Source organism: Spodoptera frugiperda, chromosome 20 (assembly GCF_023101765.2).
Source record: "Spodoptera frugiperda isolate SF20-4 chromosome 20, AGI-APGP_CSIRO_Sfru_2.0, whole genome shotgun sequence".
Lineage (NCBI taxonomy): Eukaryota > Metazoa > Arthropoda > Insecta > Lepidoptera > Noctuidae > Spodoptera > Spodoptera frugiperda.
Window position 1 is genome coordinate 12,341,849 of NC_064231.1, and position 25,703 is coordinate 12,367,551.

The 25,703-nt window shown below is 35.2% G+C and overlaps 1 protein-coding gene across 1 annotated transcript in view; it reads right to left on the minus strand.

Annotated features, from left to right (window-relative positions):
* LOC118261915 (uncharacterized) overlaps positions 1-25,210 on the minus strand; it is an 88,216-nt gene extending 63,006 nt beyond the window's left edge. The window contains 1 exon segment of the mRNA XM_050701336.1: positions 24,410-25,210. Coding sequence (XP_050557293.1) covers positions 24,410-24,787 — 378 coding nt within the window. The 5' untranslated portion in view covers positions 24,788-25,210.
* Between the last annotated feature and the right edge of the window lie 493 nt (positions 25,211-25,703).

Below are 25,703 nucleotides of genomic sequence, written 5' to 3' on the forward strand. Positions count from 1 at the left end.
TCGTCTTTTTCAAAGCCTACGTCACTATTGCATTAATGAAATAAGCAAAAATAACAAATTAAACACAGATTACGTGATGACTAATTAATCAAAACACGAATCTGTGTTAGTGTGTAATTCGGGAAATTAAAAAAAATACATAATTGCATGAAGTGGGCGAGTGGCACGCATAGTATTAAGACATCTCTAGTACTTCCGAGTTGTTCGAAATTTGTGAGGAAGAGAAGTGAGAAGTGACGAATGCCATTTGTCACGATGAGTGAGGTGACCCACTGGTAATTGATACGAATGCTAATGCAGAAAGAAATGAGGCGACAGATCAAATGTTTTGTGAAGATATTCCGAGTGTTTTGCATAATTGGACATTTGAATAAGTGGTGGAGGCAAATCTAGGAGTGCCGGCACAAGTTCAAGGAATTGGGCTCATTAAGAAAGAAATGACACTGTAGAACCATTTTGAAGAATTGTTGTCAAATGGACATCGCAAACCAACTCTGGTACTAATTACTACACATTCCATTTCTATAAAAAGGCAAGGGTTCATTAACCTAAGGTGTTTACATACAAAATTATATAGCCCTATTAAGAGAATCCCGTAACCCTATGAATCTGGCTTAATCCAGCATTCGTACAAAAATACCACTACAGTGTAAATAAACAGGAGCTTTGACACATACCAGAGTAAAGCCACACTAACGTTTAATCCACACATTAACGCGTTTACTATGAATAGTTATACTAGTCAAATGTATCGTATGACATAATAATCATAATAAAGTATTTTGTACGGCGGAAGCCGGTTCGTGCGCGCGTTGACATGAAACTAGGAAGCAACGACCTCGCATATTGCACTGTCTTGCAAAATAAGTGGACGCTAAGTTGTTTTTTTAATCTAGTAGGTATCCAATTGTGGGTCAGTGGGTCTGTGTTGAGATTGACATGAATAATGCGAAATGACTCATAGTGACAAAGTTTATTAGGTATCGATTTGATTGGCGGCTTATAAATAGTTTAGATATGTGCATTACGTGTTTTATAGTCGACAATTCCATTTAAACAGTGATTCGCACTGGACAATATTTATAAAGCTTATGCTTCATGGATGTTAATTATTCATTAACTTAAGAAAATAAATCGAGGTGCACAAAACGCTTTCTATTTAAATTAAAAATCCTCATTGCAATCAGGATGTTAATCAATGAAAGTCAACAATAAACTTTCGCACAAATATTACTTTTATTCTTTTATCACGACCGGTCATTAAGAAAACATTATGAATATTATCATTAACATCGGTAAAGTGAATGTAAAATAATACACTTTTTTCAGAAGCAGATCTTTAGTTGGATAGATTCCAAAGATTACAAAATGAAAATGCGTCTGACTGTGGGAAGCAATCATGACGAGGAGTGTAATTCAGATTTAATTTGACATCTGTATGTGTCAACGTTATGAGTCACCTAACTGATTCATACGTTGGGTCATACTAGGATTCCCTGCACGATAATATAAACAGACTGCACGTACATTTTTGACCTCACTTATACCTGTGGGTCATACTAATATTTGTCTTGATATGCCGAAATCGAGACCACATTAAAACCGGACTGAGTTGACTGAGCATACAGTTTTTACAACTAGGTCTGAGAACTCTGAGATCTGTGATTAATATGCATTTCTTAAGTACTTTTTTGACGCCACTACTGTCCAATAAATCCACTTAACAACAGGTTATTATTGATACCTAATTACCGGCAAGAACACCCGACAAAAAGCCACATCCATGTATTTTAGTTCCCGGCTGCCGGACGGGAGCGACGTTCTATTTTAGCTGGATGTTAACCCACATTCGCGCCAACACTACAAATTAACTAACTGATTAGCGGTTGAAAATTTAAACAAGAATGTTACATGTTTGCTAAGCAATTGGGGACAATTGGGGACACTGCATGTTTTGCGGATTGCGAAGCATTTGTAACGTACCGAATTACTACGAGTCTAGTAAACCACTACATTCTTGTCTATTTATACTTTTTCAAAAGTAAAAATATAAAAAAGACAAGAATTCCGCTTACTGTATGTATGTAGTATGTACTGTAATGAGTGTAGTTAACTATTAAAATTTTCTAAAGAATGAAAACTCCATCGAATAACCATAAAACTCTATTCTTATAGATATTCATATGCAATAACTGACAGATATAATAGAAGCGAATGACGACTAAGTTTTCAAATTACAAATAAAGATTTATGGTCTGCAATAAATTTTCACATTAATATTATTTGCTAATACGCCTGAAGCACAGCTAAATGGACAATTTCCCTCATCTGACAACAACGGTTCGATGACACCGCATTATCTGCACCCACTTTCATTTAGGTAATTGTGCTAGCTAGAGTATAATCACCTGTCGTATTCGCAAGGATATTAGCATTCGTCATGATATACCTACTTTATTATTCAAGACATTAATCTCACAATAATACTAATAAATATTTATATCATCGGTGGGTCGTTAAATTGACAAATTTGTGTGATATTTACGGAGACATTTCCGCCATGAAACATCATGTCTTTTCGCGCCATAAATAAGATGTATCATAAACAACTGGATTTGCGTGTGGAAATCTCACAGTTGGTATGGAGTTTACTTTCATAAAATAAGGGATTAAGGTGTTGGAGATCCGATATACACACAGTTATACGAAAGTGGATACATACACTAAGAGAAAATAAGTAATGAGATATTATCCGTTGAACTGTTATCAAACTGTTATTATCTGTCGTTGTCAGAACTTTAGTATTCATTTTTATTTCTTTCCTTCTTAGGCTGATAAAGACGCAATCAACACTGAGCAGAGAAACTGAGACTTAGCTAAACATTGTTAAATCGAGCGTAATAATATTAAAATGCAGCAAAAAGCAACATAATCGTCGGAAACGTTGCATGCATAGCATCGCCATTAATATTATGATAAAGACAGTTACACTACATCCAGTTCCCGTCTTGCGGAGTTTCCGAACGTTGCGCAAGCGAGTCCCATCTGCGCACGCGACTACAACACCGGAAATTCTTATTTTAAACTTTTTTCGTATAAAAATCTTTGACCGTTAAATTGAAAGTGCTCTTCTGTGGCCATGCCGCGATAAAACAAGTTTTTATTGTGATTTTTATGAATAACCGAGAAAAGTAATTCGATTGATCTAATTCTCTCTCTGATGGCCTATTGTGTTTTTATCGATAAGAAAGTGTTGACTTTGAAATGTTAGATTTAAGTGTTGATGGTGCAATCGAATGAAGTTTTCCTTTATGTGATAAAAACTTTTATTGTTTTCAAAGGTCTTCTGAATAGGAAACAATCCTTGATTGTTTATATTTATATTCTTCAGTTATAGGCCTTTGTTCATTAGCGGAGGTCTTCAAGTTGATAATATTGAATTACAGTACCTATCCGGGTTTATTTAAACTTTTTCTATTGGAAGGATTTGTTTAAAATTCCAAGACATAGAAATGGAACAATTATAAAATTCTATAACGCGACTGAAGATGGTTGGTTGAATAGATAATGAGGACAATACTATAATCGTGGATACATAGACGTCGCCGTCATGTGTTATGAAAACAGAGATATCTAATAGATGGATATGGAAAACAATTTCGTACGAGTGTTTCCTCAGTGCTCTTATCAAGTCCTTTACACGTTTTACTTACACAAGTGGGTCGGTAGAGTCAGCCGAGTCGAACGCATTACGTTTTTACACTTGCAGCCCACTTTAAGTATGCAGTCTTCTTACGACACCCAATAGTAATACTTATATCTGTTCATTTAGAACTGGTCTTCACAGTTTCGTTCGTATTTGGAGCACTAATTAACTTTTTAATTTTCTATTAAATTTTATTTATAGCTTCATGTATGAGAGTTGTGTGTTCTGGTACTAATTCGTTGTGCTGCATCATATAATTAGTAGTGAGCGAAAATATGTTGGAATTAGACAACAATGTTACATTACCAGTTGGTTTAACGATAGTTTTTATAGCAGAACATAACAAATCAGCGTTTTTATGACCTCTAAAAATATTCTGTTACTATTCCATTCGTACACTTCAAACAAGCTTAATTCCAGCTCTTAAACTAGCTAAAGAACTTTATCTAATTGCAGTTTGTCTTATTAAACACATAACACCGTACATTATCTCATTACTCCAGCGATTATGGACTATCCACCAGCAATTTCTTCACTATTAAAACTAACATTCCCGTTCCACTAGTATATTGATTTTTTGCTTCCACTGCCAATACAAGCGTTACGTGTAAAGTGACGAGGAAGTCCACAATAATTGTTAGTTATTGATCGATTACTAATTAACTGTTTAGCCGTATTACCTTGTGCCGTACAAAATTTGCATTCATGGGTTCCGAGTTTTTTCCCATTTGAAGTGGGTTACGTTTAATTACTTTTCCTTAGTGGCTCAGTAAGTCAACTTACTTTTTTTTAAGTGATGGCACCAGTACCGTTTACAAGGAAAGTTTTTTAATAGATTAGATGCACGGTTTTAATTTGGATTAAAAAATGTAATATTCTAAAATGTTCTTTATTACAGAGGGAAGTAAAACAATATGATTAATAAGTATTGTATTAATAAATCGCGTGATATCTAGCAGTTACTTGGAAGTATTAAAAACTTTAAGTTACGAGTTCACCTCTACTTACGTTATGAGTATGAGCAACTTGTTCCACGGAGGAATCTAAGTTGCATCTAGTATGACGACTTATGCACCTGCCTAGGTACTTGTACTAATCTATTTTTTAAGATCTAGATTCTAGTTTTACATTTTTTACACGTTTTTGTTCGAAAAGGTATGTGATGATTAAATATTTTAATTTAAGTTAAACTGTGACTTATGTAGGTTGGTAAATTGGTCTAGAAGACGTACCTACACATACCTAAATGTATTCAATCATGTCAAGTTCAAACATGTTAAATCCTTGACATAGTACCTATAAATCAATTAACGGATTATTAAATACGTCACAAAAGTAATTAAGCTAATAGGTTTAGGATCAGGTCACAATAATGATTAAACACACGTTAAATTAACTAGATACAATGCCTATACACTTTGTCGTAGAATCGGAACAACTGTTTAAAACACATCCGAGATCATTGACGCCTTGTTAAACTCGAGTGCAAAATAATTGATCAATTTATCTATTTCTGGTTTTATCTATTTTGAGAGCTTGTCCGTCGGTTGCTAGTCAAAGACTTAGTTTATATCTCAGTGTAGATAAGACAAAGATAACCTCTGACCACGAGGATGAATAATATGTTATTGCGAATGATTCGATTACAATCTACGCCGGACCTCAGTCGGAGAGCAAAAATATTTAAGAAATGTCTCATTGGCTTAAGCATTTTCATCCGCTTGCGTCCATTGCCCGAGGCATTTTTATTGCTTTTTCTAAATAACTGTGCATCCCAGACCAAGTCATGGAGTATATCATAAAGCACGTTATCCTCAAAAGAATTTCTAAGCCAATTTAGCTGAACGTTCACCACGCCAATCTAAACGCTCTCGTAACAAAACAGTTGCATAGCGTGTCGCCAAGTTATTACATACTGTATGGGGATTCTATAGTAGAAAGCGCCCGAGTAATTGGTGATTTCAATTAACATACAGTGCTATAGCGGAGGCAGTAAATTTTATACCGACTTGCACTTTCTACGTGTTTTAAGCACGATACTTCCGAGTTGCTTTCCTTGGTCACTTTAAATTCTTGCGTCTCGACCTTGCATTGCGGGTTGCGGGTTACGGCAGATGACGTTTTGTTGTGGTCCTTTTTTCGTGGCCCGAATTGTAATGTGTGATTCATACGTGAGCGATTAACTTGTGGTGATTCATTAATTCGATGTTATCTGTGAATATTTTAACTTGACCAGCCTTAGTGGCGTTGTTTCGTATTAGGACGTGACATGTGTTACACGCTATTACGATGTACTACGATTTTATCAGTTTGAGTCATCTTATGCAGATTAACTTGATTGAAAGTATAGAATTGTCTATCTTATCTTCTCTACACCTGCGAGATATAAAACATATGTATTCTGCAGAGGACCCTGGTTATTTATAGCTCGATGAGGGGTTATAAAGCCATTAAATAAGGACAGAGAAAATGGGACATACTTATCCCTCGGGTCACAGATCCACTTACTGGACCGCAATCCTTTACAAAAGCACTTATAATAAAAAGATAATCTCGTTCCCATATTTCATACAACAATTAAAGTCGCAGACAAATTCGTGATCAAGTAAACGTATCAATTATAAGGTAATATATTCAAAGTTAAGCGTACCGTGGTCGAAACCAATGTACATATTGGGAAAACGATATTGGTAATTATAATTAGTGATTTACATGATAAAGTGTTGATCATTAGTCTGTAGTGACATTTACATTCGATTAGAAACCGATAAATAACATGTTTTTCGATTTAAATGATAATTTTTTACTTTTGTAATACACAATTTCTTGGGTGACTTTAAACGGAAAAAAGAATGGATGTGATATAAATGTGACAGTATACTGATAGAAGACATCTTTTTTTTAAGGGGGAAATACATCATTAAAAAAACATTTTTTTTCAGCTTAACGACTTCTCTCGCCTTGGGCGAGGCGAGAGGGAATGTTAGACTATTACTGACTAAAAACTCCGTTCCTACTCTTGCTTTTCGACCCGGAGCCCCGGTAAACCCGCTAGGTAGTCCGCAGCTCCGGATATAGAAGACACTCTGGGTTTCTTTTTTTTTAAAGATATTTCGGACCGAATCGACCTCTAATATTTAAATTGGAAAAGAGTGAAAGGGTAAGAAATATAAAATAATCTCTGTCTCCACAAACAATCTAAGTACGAAAACACTCAATTCATTTTCTACCTGTCCAACTTAATTAGAAATGAACACTCAATGAGTAAGAGTGAACTTCACATATTCTTTTCTTTAATTGCATTAGGGAAATAAACAACGCACTTTCGTTTTTTTAACCAATTAACAAATTAACTTCTTGCGCACTATCAATCTTGCGGTGAAGGGCCGTTACCTAACCCTGCCCACATAATTATTCAACATTCTTACATTAACTATTTGTAAACTCTAATCTATTATAACTATTATGAAAGAAAGAATTGACATTAATTAAAAACTCTATTGCCATTTCAATTAAAATTGTTTTTGTTTGGCAAAACAAAACGTGAGTAAAAACTATTAGGTTGTGGCAATTCAAGTTTACGTATTGGGAGTTTTGTTATGTTTACTAAACACGATACTAAGCACCGTACTACAAGCATTTAGAAAAAAAAACTTAAAAAATAATAAAAAAATCAGCAAGCAAGCAAATGATTTCCTAACTCAATTAGATATGTCTTATATAACAGAAAAAAGGAACAAATTCGCTATCAAATAACCTTGAACAATTTACGCAAATCGTTTGATACACAAAACACTAAAAACTTGATTAAAATAAGTACCTACCTACCTATAAAACAGCTAATTAACACCTGCGCAGTAAATAAATCTATGAGTTTTAATTTATAAGGTCTCTATTACTGCGGCCATTTTTCTAATTATATTAGCTTTGGACCTCACGTGTGCGAATCTTGTTTTATAATTAAACCCGCGTGACTTATCAGATTAATGCTAAGCGGATAAATGGACAGAATTGGATTAGGAATCCCCTGTTAGCTTTTGTTAATTTTTTTTAATAATAACTTGTTTAGTGTTAATTCTTAATTACACAGTCTTTAAAATAATGAGATTATTGTGTGACATGAGTAAATATTGTTTACACGATTATAAATCTAAGTAAAGAGTTAGTTGGCGTTTCATTATCTCTGCTTACCAAGGTATTACTTATTCTTTGCATACTTATTCTTTGCATATACCTATACATACCTCTTGAGGTATAAGGAATAAGTTTGGATTATAGATCTAAAGATAAGTATACTATAGTCTAAATTCATAATTTAATAGTCAAAAAAGATGTTACTTATTCCATCAACGTAACTATTTTTCGCCGTCTCCTAGTCTTTAGTAAACAGATATTTTTGGAACATAAATGATGTACATAAAGAGATAACTCGGTGGCCTCTTAAATATTAAAGGAAGCCAAATGAAAGAAAAGCAAAATGTAATAAGACAAGCTAATTAATAAACCACGATGTATATTCTTGGGCCCAAGGTTTACTTGGAAAATGATCTTGGCAATTTTACTTAGTAAGACATTCTTTACAGTTAATTATGTTTAATTGTATGAGTATCTCAGTAGCCTAATTTTATGCTTTCAAATATTCAGCGATATAGATTGTTTGTCAAAATTACTTAGTTATCTTCAAATATCGAAGATTAAATAGATTTTATCACACCACGTATTTGATTATCCGCCATATTTTGATAATACCAATTTAAATAAAAGGAATTACATATTATTACTTTATTAATAAAAAATGATAAATAGGCTTCATCGGTAAATTCTTTAAAGTGTAGCTATCGATATGATAACAAAAAATAAACATAGAAAACTAAGAAGCAAGAAATGTTAAAGAAAGCACGCATCAATACAAGTTGAACAAGACAGGCCTTCAAGGAGAAATGATTTATATTACCAACTTTTTTCTTTCACTATTTTATCAACTATCCAATCGCAACGACATAAAGATAGAATTGCATGTTTTGACAGCTGTACATAATGCTTGTTATGTTTTCTGCAGCCTTGGCCTAATGTAAATGGGACAGTCGGTTTCTGTAAATAGGTAATTAATCCAGTGATTCACTTGGTTGAAATGCCATCAGCATATTTGTAGAGTAAACATAAATTGAGACTCGAAAGACCAAAACAGTTTCACAGTAGAAACTTATTTGAGGAAAAAAAGTGTCCAAATGAAACGTTAGATGCATAGTCACGCACAAGTAGAGAAAATCAAGTATTAAATGTGACATGAAAGTTGAATAAAACGACCTCTGTATTACATAAACGCGTAACCTCTTAGTAATCACTGCTAACCACATGCACAACGCGTTACATTACCGCTAGCAAATATCAACGAAATTACTGCCTACTAAATTATGCCTTATGGTGAACTTTTGGGTCATTACACACCTCATGTGGATAAGTGGGCAAATAATATCGACGGCTAAAAGGAAATAGGGTATAAGTGACAAAAAATGAAATATTCAGGAGAGTCGTTTAAACTCGTCGGTCGTCGAAAGAATAAAAAGAAGGGTATAAACGCCAAAAATGTCATCGTAGAGCCATGAGAGTAAGCGCATTCGAAAGAGCGGAAAATTTTACGTAGGATAGCATAATAAACTCATTTTTGACCAAAATGTCGCTTATACTCTATTTCCTTTTAACCGTCGATATTAAGTTCACTGAATGAGCAATGAAGCATTCATTTTTTGCTACCATCAACTCTAAGGACCACAAAAAAACTGTAAGAGAATCTGAAATTAATGTTTGCGGAAACTAATGTCAAAACGTGATGTCCTTCTTTGAATTACATTTGTGCTGAGGTGAGAAGGTTAGGAGATAAAATGCTCTGTCATTACCAGAAGCAATTCTAACGTGTTACTGTGGTATTATATGACCGGTGGTTAATAAGCAGGGACATAATGGAGCTGGGTAAGAAATAATTACTTAGCCATAAATATGAGATGTTGAAACCTCTAAAGATACATATGGCAGCGTTGGATGGACCATCAGTTTAGGCACCAATTACGGCGATAACCAACACCTGCCACGATATCTCCAAGTCATCGAGCGTGGAAAGCAACGGAACAAATGTAATTTAAAACCACTTCCGACATATTTCTCACACGACGATTGAGACAGATAACACCGAAACTAACGACCAAATCGTCGGCAAATATTTCTTCAGACATATTCATTACATGTACATTATAAAAAACGTTCTAAATCAGGCCATTCATCAGTTTACTAAGACTCGGAAACAAAGTTTAATAATACCAGGTCGTGTGTGAAAAGTTAAACCTCGTTACGATTGTGGTTACAAAATTTAAACACCTCATTCATGCAGCGTTTGTTGTTAACATTTACGTAATTACGTTTAAGAATTAACATGCATTGTGTTTATTGTATAAGAGATGTTGAAAATTTGTAGCTAATTATACAATCAACGTCCCTTACATTGGGTGCAAGCTCCTTAGCAACATTGACATGCATTCAATGACTTTCGTTTCTGACTGACCAAATTTCATTGATGTAGATTGGGGGCACCTTTAAATCATGATTAAAGAAGAAAATGAAAGCATTCCGTGAAAAGGTAAGCATGAAGACATCGCAAAAACAAGTCTATGAAGTATTTCAGCAAAACATCTTCGCAACAACATCGCTATTGTCAAAATCGCTGAAACGTGACGATACAAAAACACATTTTCTAAAGAATAATATTCTCTTGAACGATTTATTTCGTCGAGACTCCAGAAAATACCCATTCATCACGATTAGGCGTGCAGCAGGAGGAATGAATTCGTTACGGCCATCCATCAGAGTACGCGAAATAGGGCAAACAACACCTTCACTAAAATGTGCGAAACTTTATCAATCAACCTGCTATGCTGTAGCCATACGAAAGATTTAAGTGCATGCATTTCAGGTCAGATTATCTGAATAAGGTATCGCTTAGACATAATATTAGGAATAATGCGAGCTAAATATAGGAGTTAGTATAAATTATGACTATTTTACGTCTTATCATACCATTTACGTTAACCGGTGAACATAGGCCTCGATTGAATGACCAAAAGCAGCTGTGCCAGATAAGCCATAAGCTCGTTTGGCAGATGGATATGGGATCGTCATTTTATGATATTACATTTTAGTTGCATATAAATCAATTAAATGAATTCATGATGGGACTGACTTCATCTAAGGCCCGAATGAAGCGTGTTCATTTGAGACTGCCATCCATTAAACTCACTAAACGATTTAAATTAATTCCGGCGCCTACCACTTTACATCGTCAATATAAAAATACCGATATGCAAATACCGACGCTGTTAAAAGTTAACGGAACATCTCCCACGTTTATACCGAAAACCACAAACCAGACGTATTACTGGGCGAACAACTTGTACCATAACTCACGGCGTCCGGAAAACTCCCAGATTTCAACATCCATGATATTGCACTTCGTACACGTTGGATATTTGAATGCGTCGGCACAGTGAATCATTTATAGGCATCTATTGAAAGGCTGGTGACTAAATATCGGGTATTGTTTTAATGTAGTGAACTTCAACGGCGTGAGTGAAGTTGTGGACAACGTTACAAATGACGACGCCAAGTCATTGTAGACACAAATATGAATGAATCAGTGAAAATAGTCAAAGTTTACCTCTTACTCATATAATTTTCCAGACCTTGGCCCAACTCACTGGCAGACAATATAAAAACAAATGTTAGAAAAACCACTAACTAAAGCCAAGAAAATCTTTTTTAAGCTTGATAACCAGTTGTTTGCGACTGGTCCTAGTTTCTCTCAGCGCACTTGTCTTCCCAGCTGACAGTTGTCAACTTGCACTCGATAACCAAGAGATACATTCATCAAACTCAGCAAAACTATTACAGAATCTATCTTCTTTCTTAGACGTTACGTCATTGTTAAGATCAACTTTGTGTAGAATTTGGCACAGCTGTGTAATATCACGAGGACCGTTTTAATGGGATTAGAGTTTAGCATCAATCTTTTAACGTAGGCATGAACGCTCAAGGAATTTTCATATCATTTTGCGCCTATATATACGCGGATTCTAGAGACCAGACCAGGAAACCTCTACTCCGCCCATTAACTCGATTCCCACATTCAGCTCATAGTCGCCAACGCTGTAGATTCCGGTAATCCCACTCGCTAACGAGTATCGAGTGTCGAGTAACGATTGCGTACGAGTCGACTCTCGATTTCGTCGTAAGAGGAATGTCGCCGGGGGAGTCGGCCGACCCGTGTTACCTGACCGAGCTGTTACACGTTGCGATGCAAGTGGTGAGAGATTGCGATGGGACGCTGCGTTTTTGTGCTGCATAACACATTACGTCGGTGGACTTGCGCAACGGGTACTCAAGAACAAAAGGATTTTTGCACCAGACCAGAACCGACTGAATCTTCTCATCTTTCATCATTTAGGTATTCATTGCGAAACCACTTTCATTGGTTATAAAAAAAAAAAACATTCAGTAAAAGAGAGAGGCTAAGAAAGTGTAAAACCTTAACATAATAATAGGTATTGTTTGGGCCTACGTTATTATAAAGGTATGCATCAATCAATTAACAATAGCCCGCTTTTATCAATGATCAAATGATTCCATTCATAAATTTTAGAATACTAGTTACGACAATGACAAGCTCCTTTTATTACAGTCACGAACAATCCACAAATTGTTGATTTCCGTAGATAGCTGAAACCAATAATAAATAATGTTACTGCGCTTTGAATAAAATGCATACAACGTTGTCTTATCAATTTGCAATTATTCTGGCGCAAGGCCAAATGAAGGAAAGTTTACATGGTCCTTACATACATATGCAAAATAAGAAGCCAAGTGATGCAAAATGAGTTCAATGCATATGCATGCATGCGCATAGGTACAAGTATTTCTCGTCTGTACTTCTATATCAGAATATTTGTCGGCTTTCACAAAGATGTCACCTTAGCATGATCTATTGATCCATCCATCATACTATATGCATGTTGATATCGATCGGTAAGCATTTTAAGCGGTTTACAGTCGAGTTGATCCAAGCAAATTAACAAAACAAACATAAGCACGCAATATAATCGCAAATAATTCCAGTTGACAGACATCTGATAAAATAGCTGTTTTTAAATTAGGCATATAAAGATATTTTTCTCAGATAATGTCTCCTACTCCGCTGGTTTTTAAGACAAATTACTTTGAACTGGCAATGGGTTAACCTTGTTGAACGAAGAATAAATAAAAAAGCAATAATTGCCCTCTGTAATATATTGATATTACATAACGGTGGTTTAATAGGTTTCTTGTAAGAACACTGTTTCTCGAGATAAATAATGTCGATACGTTTCGGTTTACGATTGCGTTTCACTTAGCACATTATGAAATTTTGGTATCCAATATCGAGAAGTTTATTTGTTTATTATATTGTTGCACTTGTTACGTGGCAGTGTAAAGTAGGTCGTAATGTCAAAATAAAATGTTAATTGTCCGCAGTGACATAGTAAATATCAATTAACAGCGTCGGTGCTTATTATGGTAATGTGTAATGTGGAAAGGTATGCTAAAACACCAAACAATATAAGTTTGTACGAGAAACAACGAACTAATGTTCTCAGTCCATTTGAATGGTATTCGGAACGCTACCAAAGACGATTACATCGGCACCGCAAATAAATACAACATCAATTAACAATCAAACTGATAGCGCTGACATAAACTAGTCTAAATTGCTTAGTCTACACAAACCGAGCTACGGAAACCGAAAACCGGGCCTCTGTTCACAGTACTTAAACTAATAGAGGAGTGATGCTCAAAGTGGGAGACTACTCCCCTTCGTTGCAAAGAGGTAATCAACAGGGAGCGACCGCAAACCTCAGCGGGGACAAATATCCACATCATGGGGACAACAATTAACAACAGATTTTCCCATCGTGGTCTGCACTGAGCAGCCATTTAATTCTATAAACGTTTTTGCTTTTCACTCGAGTTAAGTCGCTAATTCCACATTTAATTTTAAATTAATGATTTAAACATTACGACGTCTGCTGATAGATCTTGCCAGTCATGAAGTCGTATAATTTGCTGATTTCGCGCGTTTACGCGTACCTGTGTGCGTGTGGTGTAAACTATCTCTTTACGCACATTCTAAACTGGCATCAAGATAACACTGGCATAGGCAAGGAATATTCGCATGCGTGACTTAGAAACACTTCCGTCGAAACGTTGTTTTAAGTGAAAATAATCTAATCGAAACTGTTTCCTGTTACTTTGCTAATGAGCACCATAAGTAAAATATGCGCAAATATGTTTGCAAAATCTTAAGGAAACGATGACTGCCAGCGGAAAGGTAGTTAGATAAGTTGGTCCTTTAAGTAATTTGGTCCTTCGATTCTAAGGGAAGGTTCCATAATAAAAATTAACAAAACATTTTGGGAAACGCAGTCATCAGAGGCGTTCCAGTAGAACGATGATAAATCGTTTGTTACCCTCGATTGATACGTTCGTATTAATTTACAAAGCGTGGGCTTGCGTCCAACTTGCTCGAAAGCCGAGAGCGGACCTGTTTGGACGCAGTCCGCTTAACCTGTCGACTTGAAGACGACTATTGTTCCATATGACATTACATTGTCTACTTGCTGGGCTTTATTTTGTTGTTAGAACCATGTAACGGTATAATTATGAGGTAATATAAGAAAATAATGTTATAATAGAGACAAGAAAATTGATAACGGTAGATATGTTATGTTATCTTGGGAGATAAAGTCAAAAAGAACAGGTGTCGGTTGCAGATTGGTTGATTAATTAATCAAAAAGAACACAGTCTAGAAAAATATATTTTTAGTATGCTACAGCGTCCCTAACACGGAAATAAGTTGCTCGTATGCAGCTAATCCCCACTAAATCCTGAAATGAGTCTCACAAGAAAATTCATTTCATAAATATTCATGTTTCTTTCACTGTAATGCCCATACCCATGTGCTAAGTGTGCAGCAATAAATTATCAACAACGAGGTGTAAGGAATCTGCTGGCTCTGCCGGGTCAACGACCCTTGCATCTGGATTAGGGACAATGGGACCCCGAGGAGCGTAGAGAAATGCCGTGACATTGATTTTAGAATATTTCTCGGTATAATTTGTGTATTTTTGTGCCTCACTTACATATAATATTTGACGAAAGATAAAGAGTAAAAGAACTGTGTGGATAATTTTGTTCTAATCGAAAAAATGTCACGATGAAGAATACAAATTCACCTACATTTTCGCGAAAAAACAACCATCAACATTGTTGTTTGCCTTATATCTTGGTATAATCACTTGACATTATTTTGGGTCGTGCAAAAGATTATAAAGTTCATTGACATTGATGTCACAGTTGTCGAAAGCAAATGCTTACACACACCTACATACCGACGTGTTTCTATGTAACTTTGTGCAGTGTTGTGCGATTAGACACGCACTATGTAGCCATGTAGGCATTTCAGGGTTACTGATAACTCGTTGCTATGACTCCGGGGTCATTGAAGCCAAGCGATAGCTATAAATACAACATTTCTTTTAATACTTCTAGAGGACGTATAGAGTTCAACTTGGAAGATAACGTACTTTGTTTTTGCACTTAACCGAGACCTTTCTTCTTTTATTTGGTTGCTAAGTGACTTATGACATTCAGGGCGTTACAGTATTTAAGTAAAACGAGAGCAGGTCATTGTTAAGAGGTTAAAACTCAAACAAATCTCAGAGTCCAAACACGACGGGACGAAACAATTGATTTAAGCACGTGCGTTCAAATGAAAAGGCAACAAATGCAGTTCAAAACCAACATTCCTGAATGAATGAAGAAAAATCACGTAACTAATATAGAGCGGGCTCACAAAACCAGCTTGCTTCTACAGAATGCCTAATAAGCGGATCGGTTTAAGAAAACTCGCGGTTCGACCCGTGCAGCGGTCAACGACCCGGGCTAAGCGCCGGCGCAACCATTGTTGTCTATGGACCATGCTAGTATAAAGCTCATGTTTTGTTTCAAGGCCAGATCGCAAAATGACTAACCTAGTACTTCAGGTAACCACTTACGCAACATGTTTTAGTCCTAGATACAACTAGACTTCCTAATATTTAGACAAGGTAATTAACCTCCTTGCTATTTTTCTGTAACTTCGTTATTACTGCCAAAATTACTTACCTACTCAATTAAAATAGTCTCTAAGAAATAAAAATTAATGCGTAGTACTGGCTGTACCGAATACGAGATATAACAAGCAGATTTAATTATATTAAATCAGGTGCTTTCAGAGGTCAGACCGGTTGGTGCCCATGGCCGGACAAAGAGCACTTGTACTGAAGAATATGCATGAATAGAAAGTAGATATAGTAATATGACATTTGATTTTGTTCGCTACGAGACCCAAGACGGTTTTATTGTGGGCATAAAGCTTTATAGAAAAGGAATATTAAATGAAGGTTCTCGGCTTTGAAAGCAGTGATTTGCATTTGTTATTTTTCTATTACAATTTCCACCCCATACAGCAAAACGCTTTTATGATCGGCATTACTTTGTAGATGTTCGACATCTTGAGTATTTGGGTGTGACTGGTGCATGTGTGTGTGTGTATTTCTAGACGTTTCGAAACAAATGTATGTGTGCACTACGCTCGCATTGTCACGTACACATACATTTGCCCAATCAAAATTGGTGGAGATATTGAAATTTGATTGATAATTAATCCACAAACAAACCTCTGTAAAAGTACTGAAACAATGGCTGAAGATAAACAACTATCAGAAAAAAGAAATAAACAAACAGAACATTATTGTAGTAGCTGAAAGAGATACCACAATGAGAATTTCCATTGACAGCATACATGAATCGGAGCTGCGGTCTACCTAGTGGGTTTACCGGGGCTCCGGCGCGAAAAACAGGAGTAGGAACGGGGTGGTTTTTAGTCAGAGAAGTCATTGGATGATTTCCCCCCCTTAAAAACCATACATTAAATGAAGATAGTATTAAACTTATTTTAACATTAAGGTATTCGCCTTTTATAACCACTCATAAGCTTCCGACAAAACCCAGAAAAACTCTAGATTGAGATGGAATTATGAATAGGTGATTCTGCTTTTTATCACTATGTGTATGTTCAGGGCATAAAAACACTTTTTACGTAGTAAAAAAAACGGATACGCTTTAAAAACAGCTGGAGTATTAACAATGATTATGAGCGTTCTTTACCCTCAGTTTTTACGCCTCGCGGAAGACTGTAGGTTTCATATTTTCTTTCATTCAATTATGGATATAAAATATAATGTTTTCAACAAAAAAGACACGGATGAAGGTGGACTGATTGATTGAGAAACATGTGTTAAACTCCAATCTTATTGTTTTTACGAAGTTTTTACATACTACACATTCTTTGAGGTATTTTAGGTATAATGTTAGCTACAATCTTCTTCAACAGACTGGTCAAGGCTGCACTTGGATATAAATAAGACCTAATGCATAGTTGATGTTATCACCATACTATTATATCATGATCTCAAGTTCAAACAGATTATGGATCGTTTATCTACACAGTTATTTCCTACTTCATTTGTATATCTACAGAAGATTGTCCACATCTATCAATAAGTCCAACATTGAGATTAGATTACATACTTAATGACAAAATTAAATGCTACACCCGATTTAGTTTATAATAAGTTTTAATTGGGTTTTTCCAGATTGCAGTCAGATAGAAAGTTGCAATGAGCTGGCGAATGACGAGCATGCCTAAAGAAATGGAGGTAACTAATTAAGCTTGTTTTAATACAACAGACATTCTGAATCAGATCTCCTGATTGGTGATGCAGGATAGTGCCACGTGGCGAGTCTGAAGACATTTGAAACTAATGAAGAATTCGATTTCGGGACAGTCGAAGTGTAGTCGGAAGTCCTAACGTCCCTCTTACAACTGCCCGAATATTAAGTATACATTTTGAAAAATTCTTGTGGAATATTAAGCAGGATGTGTGAATGGTCTCAAGTATTTTTAATAAGGCACATTATATCAGTTAACATAACTGTAATTATAACAACAACGGGAAGTGATACGCAGACACGCCAAATACATAGTTAATTGTAGGTGAAAACGATATTACGACTTGGGAACATTTAAGTAGATAGTGTTGTGAAGTCCTATGACGTCATAAGGAGTTACGGAATTTGTGATTATTATTTTAAAAAGGATTATAATGACTGGCAAGTAAGATATTATGGGAGTGATTCCCAAAAATCTCTGTTAATACCGAGATAGACTGATGTCTCCCCCTTCCTGTCTTTTGGGAGACAAGGACTTCAGAAAAATGATAACTAATGAATTCAAAAAGGCCAAGATTCACTTTCTCAAACATGCAACACTAGCAACTAAACCGCTTATCAATTATCCAAGATCCAATCTTCAGTGTCTATTAAAGGGGGTCGGTGTGTAATAAACACATAACCGAAGCATCCTATAAAATGTCATTGCAATTAGTAACGTTCTCATAACACTTTGATTGCATGTGCATTCAAAACCTGTTTCATTGCTTGCTTGAAGGTGATACCCTGGACGGAATTTCATGTATGCTGTGCCTGTGTGGGCTAGCAGTTGATATGTGTCAGATCCCCTAGTAGCTATTCCATTCAATTTACAGCTTTAATGTTATGTGAAATACCTTTCTAATATTTCGACTTGACATTCCAATAGAGCTGATTCTCACGTGCAATTATTTGGCGCAGTTTAGTGGGATCAATACAAAAGATTACAGCTACGTGGGAAGGGAGCCGTCTCGGAAATTAAGCAGAAATCGTTTTTGCTTTCAATTCTGTTGCTTGCATAAAGTACAAAAAAATCTATTGAATGACGCACATTTCAAAGTAGCAAAAACTGCGGCTGAGGTTTAAGCACGTATTTTTTTCTCTGAAAAAAAAGGCCGTAGTAGTGCTTTATTCAATGTAAACTTAAACAGGGTTCATATTTACAGCACGATAAGTGTTAGAACAAACTAAATTAGAGATTCGCGTGCATCTTCTAAGTACAATTTGTGTTCCTCGAATTAGCACACACTTTGTGTGAATGTTACTACCAAAACACAAACACGTAAGCAATTATGTAGTTCACATTACATAATATAAAACGTATTGTACGGTCACTTTCATGAGTTCGTATTGAGTAAGCGATTTAAGACCATGATTCGTACATTTGGATAAACTTGTCTTTACTATGCAGATCGTTTTATTAGGATAAATTAGTAAGAGCAGAGAATAGTCGCAATTTAGTTACATTAAAATGGAAATTTTGGTCGCCAGTTATTAGACAATCTGTTGTATTATTACTAACCCTTCTGACTTTAAAAGGATTAAAGTTTACAAAGGCTTGATTTAGGTTTAAGAGGATTGGAAATCAAAAGGTTCGTCTTTCTAATCCTTTTAAGTTATTAACTAGGTAAGTAGTTTAATACTCAAATACTTAGGCGCATTAAAAAGATAGAAAACACTCTTAAAACTTCATCTATCTTCGATAGAGCTTCAATTATAGTTCACACGTGGTGAACTATAATTAACTGATTTATAAACCGCATGAGTCGTGAACCTTGCGTTTTACATCAAGGTTATATCCTGACTTTGAATGAATCATTGCTTCCTCGCACGGGAGGGCACGGCTACTTACTGTTGGAAATAGAAGCAGACAAGAGGTGATTATTTTAAGACCATAATATGACAACGTGACAGAACACTGATTATTATCTCGTTAACGGGCGCTTGTTGTTATTTACTGACAAACATATTAAGATACTATGTGTGTAATGGTATAATATAGTTAATAATAATAATGTTTTTCTCCAAAAAGGCTATCGGCTTTATAGCTAAGGGCATTCGGACAAGCCAGGCGTTTACCCTTGCTTTTAGCAATAAACGAGGTCTGCTGCCGTCACGGTGTTTTGAAAATAAAGAATCTGATTTGTTTGTTAGCAATAAACTGATGCTAATTGAAATCAGTCGACTCTTAATTTGAAATTACGCTCGACTTGTTGATTTAGAATCAAAACACGTCCAACTTTTTTGGTTTTAATTTTATTCTGACCAGTAGCTGCTCTGTTCAACAGAGCAAGTTTGAAAAAAAATCACAAAACGGGTTCCGAATTTTAGCATAACATGTCAAGCCCCAAGGTGTCCTCGCTCGATTTTTGTTGCGAAACCATTCATTTCAATAATGTTTATCAACACATTAAAACAAATGCCAACTAAAATAACAATAATATCGGCAATCGTGTGTTGAAATATTCGATTTTGAATGCAATATTGAATGGTGATTAACTTTATGAAATGCAATTAACTAATTTAGCATTTTATACTAACTAAATCGACTTGGTTAATCGAGTTACAAAAATACTCGGATGCAGGTAATGTCTTCGTGACGTTCCACAGATCTAGAATTGGCACTCGATACATTTACAGTTTGTAATGGAATCGATTAATGCCACTTTAGTCGTTAGTTACCGAATAAAAGTCGTTTTACCATCCATCGAATGGTTTATTACGAGTTACGAGCTATCCGATACACTGTTACCGAACATCTTGCAAAAATTGCGTGATGAAACTCCATACATTTTGTTCCGCCGACGCGAAGGCTTGCTTGTCAACAATTTAGGACGAACAGTTTATTTTACAGTAAACAGGTATTTAACGTTTATTTTCCGTGCATAAACTAAGTTTAGTTGAAATGAATACTCGGCATATTGAGCGTGGAAAATCAGGGACATGCATCGCTATCAAAATGTAACTAATAAAATTCGAGAATATATCATCTGATGGGAGCTCCGAAAGTCATTAAGTTTTTATGCGAAAAATTTCTTAATAAACAAAAACTAAGTTCGGTCCTTGATTACGCTAACCGCGCGTTTTTATGATTGATGACCTCAAGTTCGATGTACTGGAAAATTCTTTCGTATATTATACGCACATACGTAATACACAGTATAGACTGACTTTAGTAAAATTGTAATAACTACTAAGTTTATGTTTTAAGCAAACACATTTATGACATGTCATTGTTAGAAACTTTTGCCTGCTTTTCACATTTTATGTTTTTGCACACGGACCATTCCTCAAGTTTGAGTTATAGTCTTGGCCATTGGAGAGCATGTTTGAAACCACTGTATTATAAAGGTAAACAAGCAATTCATCATCAAAACGATCCAAAGACATCAACCTTGGCAGTACAATAGGCCTTAAGACTAGTCCATTTCCTGATGACATTTCCTTTTCCGTACGATTCTAGATTCGTCGTAGTTAAAGGCAGGAAATATAAAGTTAAGATTACGATAACCTACGAGCTATAAAAACGTATTAAGGTATATCGTATTTAATATATCGTCTATAACTACCTGTAGGCTCGATTAAACTACCATTCGAACTGGAGTAATGTACTTGGAATGGGTATTAAATGAACCGTTATAGGCTAATCTTGTTAACGTCTTGGCTTTTGAACCACATAATAAAGTTATTGATTTATTTTGTCATTGAAAAGGGCAGGCGAAGCTGCACACAGTTCACCTATATTTTGTTCTGTTAGACACATACTTCATAGGGACGCCGTATCGAGTAACTAGTTACAGAAAAGTTAACTAGAGCTGTTTATTAATATACCAATGAGGTAGCAACAGCACCGGCCAAACTATGGACTAAAAGACGCAGCCTAGCAAAAATAGGTTCGACGACAGACGCCAGCACTTTCTCGTGCGACCTCAAAAACTTTTAACGTCAATATAAATTAGCGTTAAACATTATTATCTAGCTAGGTACTCTCTAATTGGGTTAAACAAACTTAGCTCAACTGCTCAATTAATTATTTCAATAGCAAACTATTAAGAAAGTGGTTCACAAAAAAATTACGTACTCGTTTTACATGGAATTAATTATTTGATAAGAACATACGAACTTGGCTTACTCTACATTTCAAAATTACGAATGACGAAATAGTTTGTGTCGTTTGATTAGAGTGTGCTTCGCAGATGTCACGTCTCGGCCTGTGTTTGGCTAACTCATTTAGTGAAAAGTTAGCTTAAATTAGCAAGTTTAGTAACTATTTTAGACTTGGTGAGCCAGAGAGTATCTAGTAACTATCATGCAATTGGTAAATGAATACTTAATTTTGAAATCGAAAGATCCAAGCTTGCATAGGTAGCACTAATAAATCTGGCTAGACTTTGGAGATTGATTCTCAAATCTCGCAAATACTGCAGACAGAAAATATTAAACCAAACATTATTCGTTCATTCATACCACGTATTACGTAGGTACTAGGTAAATGAATCAATACCTACATTACTTATATTATAAGGGACATTGACATTACAACTGAAAAACCTACACACTTCAAAAGTACAGAACCAAGAATGTGTTAAATAAACATTACTCACAACTCACATGATATCACTACAGTACTTAACTAATACAATGAAAAATATTTATGTCCTAAGTCTCAAGAAATTCCATGCATCAGGCGATTCAGTAAATTAACAAATGATGTCAGTGTCAGAAATATGTACTTCACCTAAGGGTGCCAGTTGTGTCAACATAATGTACTAGGTACAACCGAGACTTGTATTAAAAATACATATATTCCATTTGAAACAAAGCCTCAGTTATACCACAATATTGTGCGATATTCATTTACCAATTCTTTTTCAATTTACACGGTAATGCATATTCATCGGATCCAAGTCCATTGTCAAGATTTGGAAAAACCAAAGAAAACAGAGGCCCAATTGTTCTTAAGTTGGGTAAATATTTGCTGTGAGTCAAAAAACTTTAGCATTTCATTTTTGATTGAAGATTTTTGAAGGAAAGAAACAATTTGAAGATTTTTTTACCAATTTAACAAACAGATTTAAAATCAATGGACCATGTTTAAAGTACTCAAATAAATCTATTGAAAAGCATCATTAATTCAATTCTAACGAGGATAATCCACCAAACAGTTACAATACAATTGCCGATTAAAATTTGTTTTATGGCACATCAGTTTCAAGGCCATTACCAAGGCCAGGCCTTCAATCCCCATGTTGCTAACACATAAACATTGCCCAGTTTGTGAATAGATATTCAAGTCACAAACTTTAACATTTATTGAATAACAATGAGCTAATTTGTGTGGATGTGATAGGAGCAATCATATTTGAGAATGACGATCATGAACTTTTAAATGGATTGGCAGCACTTTGAATTCTTCACACTTTGACAAGAATGTCCTTCAATAAGAATACATGTATATTTATAGTAGAGAGGTTTAAATATATTAATTCAATGTGTGAAGCAATTTCTTAACATCTAAACTTCGGAATACTGTGTATAAGTTTGAATATTTAATGAAATTATTTGTGTAACCAATATTATAATTTCTACATTCTAATGAATTTAAACAAGATTTCTAGCAATTTCTTTAAGCTGTACAGAATACTAATGTACAGTTACGTATGTATAGAATAAATATAACATTGAAAGTTTTCTCATGTTAATAAATTAAACGGAATTAATATTGTTCACTATGACAGTATTAATGTATTAACATGACAGAAATATTATTGCTATGCACCATTATAAGTGTTGAGTACATGGTTGGGGCAGATATTTAGATGGCCAATAAATTACTATAAAGGGCCGTTAATATTATGGCGCGGTGCCAACAATGTCGGTGAAATGGTAAGGTAACAAAAGATGCCAAATAGAATGGCATTAATTGACATTATTTGTGGCATAATTAAGGATGGAGGTACCTTACTTTGTTTGTTTACATTGTATTATGGTGCTATAAGCCAAGATATTTAAGTAATATTCTTTTGGATTACTTTGTAAACTGTTAATAGAATAATTTCTCATTACTAATAAATGATAATCTGTTTACCAGAAAATTATTAATGGAATGAATAATTTGTTTACATTTGTTTTGTGGTCTGTAATTCTAATTACATCATTTGTTGACGCATGTTAGGTTAGGTTTATTAGAATTTACCTACCTATTTATGTTTAATAAAAGGGGATTTAATGAATTCTGTTTAGAAATCAGTAGGTACCTAATAAAGTTTATTTTTGTTTTGCTTATGCAAATATTGCAGTCAGAATTCTGTGAGTTTAACACAGATTATTAATTCCAATATGATTTTAAATGAATTAAATAATATATGTAATCTTATATGAATTGCATAATAAATTTTTCCGCACACTTGATTATGCATTAAACTAAAGAGCATTTCTTAAAAAAAAGATTGGTTGAAAGTGTCTAGTCTTCTAATTTATGCATAGTAACAGCTGGTTGAGTTTTAGTTATTTTTTGTGTAATACACAAGAAACCTGTTTAGACATTTTTTATTTAAAGAGATTATAGATTATAGAAACAGGTTATCTAGTGGTTTTGTTTTGATTAAGTACCTAGGTAGGTATTTGTTTCAAGACTTTGAATTCAACTCCGTATAGATATCTAGAGATTATGAGATATTGATAATAGCTACTTTTACTACGAATCAATTAGAAAACTGGTATATTTTGCATAGCTTAGATTTTACACTTGTAAACAAATCAAGAATGCTTATTGTTATTGAAAGTAGGAAGGTACATGTCTAAGGACTTACTTTGAAAACTTCAGAGAAGAATCCGGTGCCAATCTTCTCGAGTATGAAGTCGTCGAAGGGGTAGAGCGCGGCCACAGCAGTCCGCAGGGCCGTGCATGACGAGCCTGTCACCCTGCGGTCCCCCAGTCTCTCACAATCCTCACTGACACCTGACTCCTTATCACAATCATCATCACAACACACCGCACGCTTAGTCCGGCTCCCGGTCTCTCCGTCCCGGTACCTGCGCCCCAACTTCGAGTGAGGGCCCCGCACATAACGCCCCGACTTCGCAGTCTCATCCAAGTTCGTGAAGCTCTCTGCTATCTTCAGCACCTTGCTCGGCTTCCGCCGCTCGTACCTGCTCCTGCCACCCTCCTGCGTACACTCGTGTTGCATTATAGCTGATCGTGCTATAATCGAGTACGCTTATCCTGCTTCGAACATAGTGTTCCCGATCAAGTGTCCTCCACTACACAAGAACTATGCCTTACGCGTAACATTTTCTTTATAAACGCCGATACACTAACTGACGGTACTCGAAAATATGCGAAATAACATTATATTCACACAAAAACTATGTCGATTTTGGTACTGTCACTTTCACATATTTCCTAAATATCCTCTTGATATTGGCACTGTACAGAGCTTGTTTCGGTTTTATAATAACGATCGAGTTTGTTGTTACGATTTGTGTGTTATGCGATAGATGTTTCTACACATAAACAGTCCGATTGACTGACGACGCGCGTACAAGCAAAGTAAAGAAAGCTGAAAGCAAGCAAGCCAAGCAACACCAACACATGACATGACTTATCAGAATGTTGACAGCTTTGAATTGAGTGTTCAGTTTATTATGTTGGTAACACCACGTTATGGCTGCGTTCATTTGAACGTTAAATAGTTATAACGGGTTTTCTAAAAACGAATATATCGTTGCGTTTAATGTTCACGTTATTTTTTTTGGCACGTTGTTAAGAAGTTTAATATTTTAATTTTTAGATTTTAATTTAAACATAATTTTATCACTTAATCACTCAATTTGTACAAAAACGAACATTGAACTATTTATTATAGCATTTCCTTCAGTAACTTGTTAATAACGTTTTTATTCATAGATCACGTATAAATTGTTGTGTTTACTGTTATTTTTGTTCGTTTCTCATTATTATAAATAGTAAGCAAGCTAAATGCTTACTTGTATTTATTTACAACTAAAGAGTTATCTCGTACAATATTTTTTTACTGAGGTCTGGCCTCATCAAATTCCTTTAACCACCGATAGATGGCGTTCAAAACCATTAGTTTTAATGTT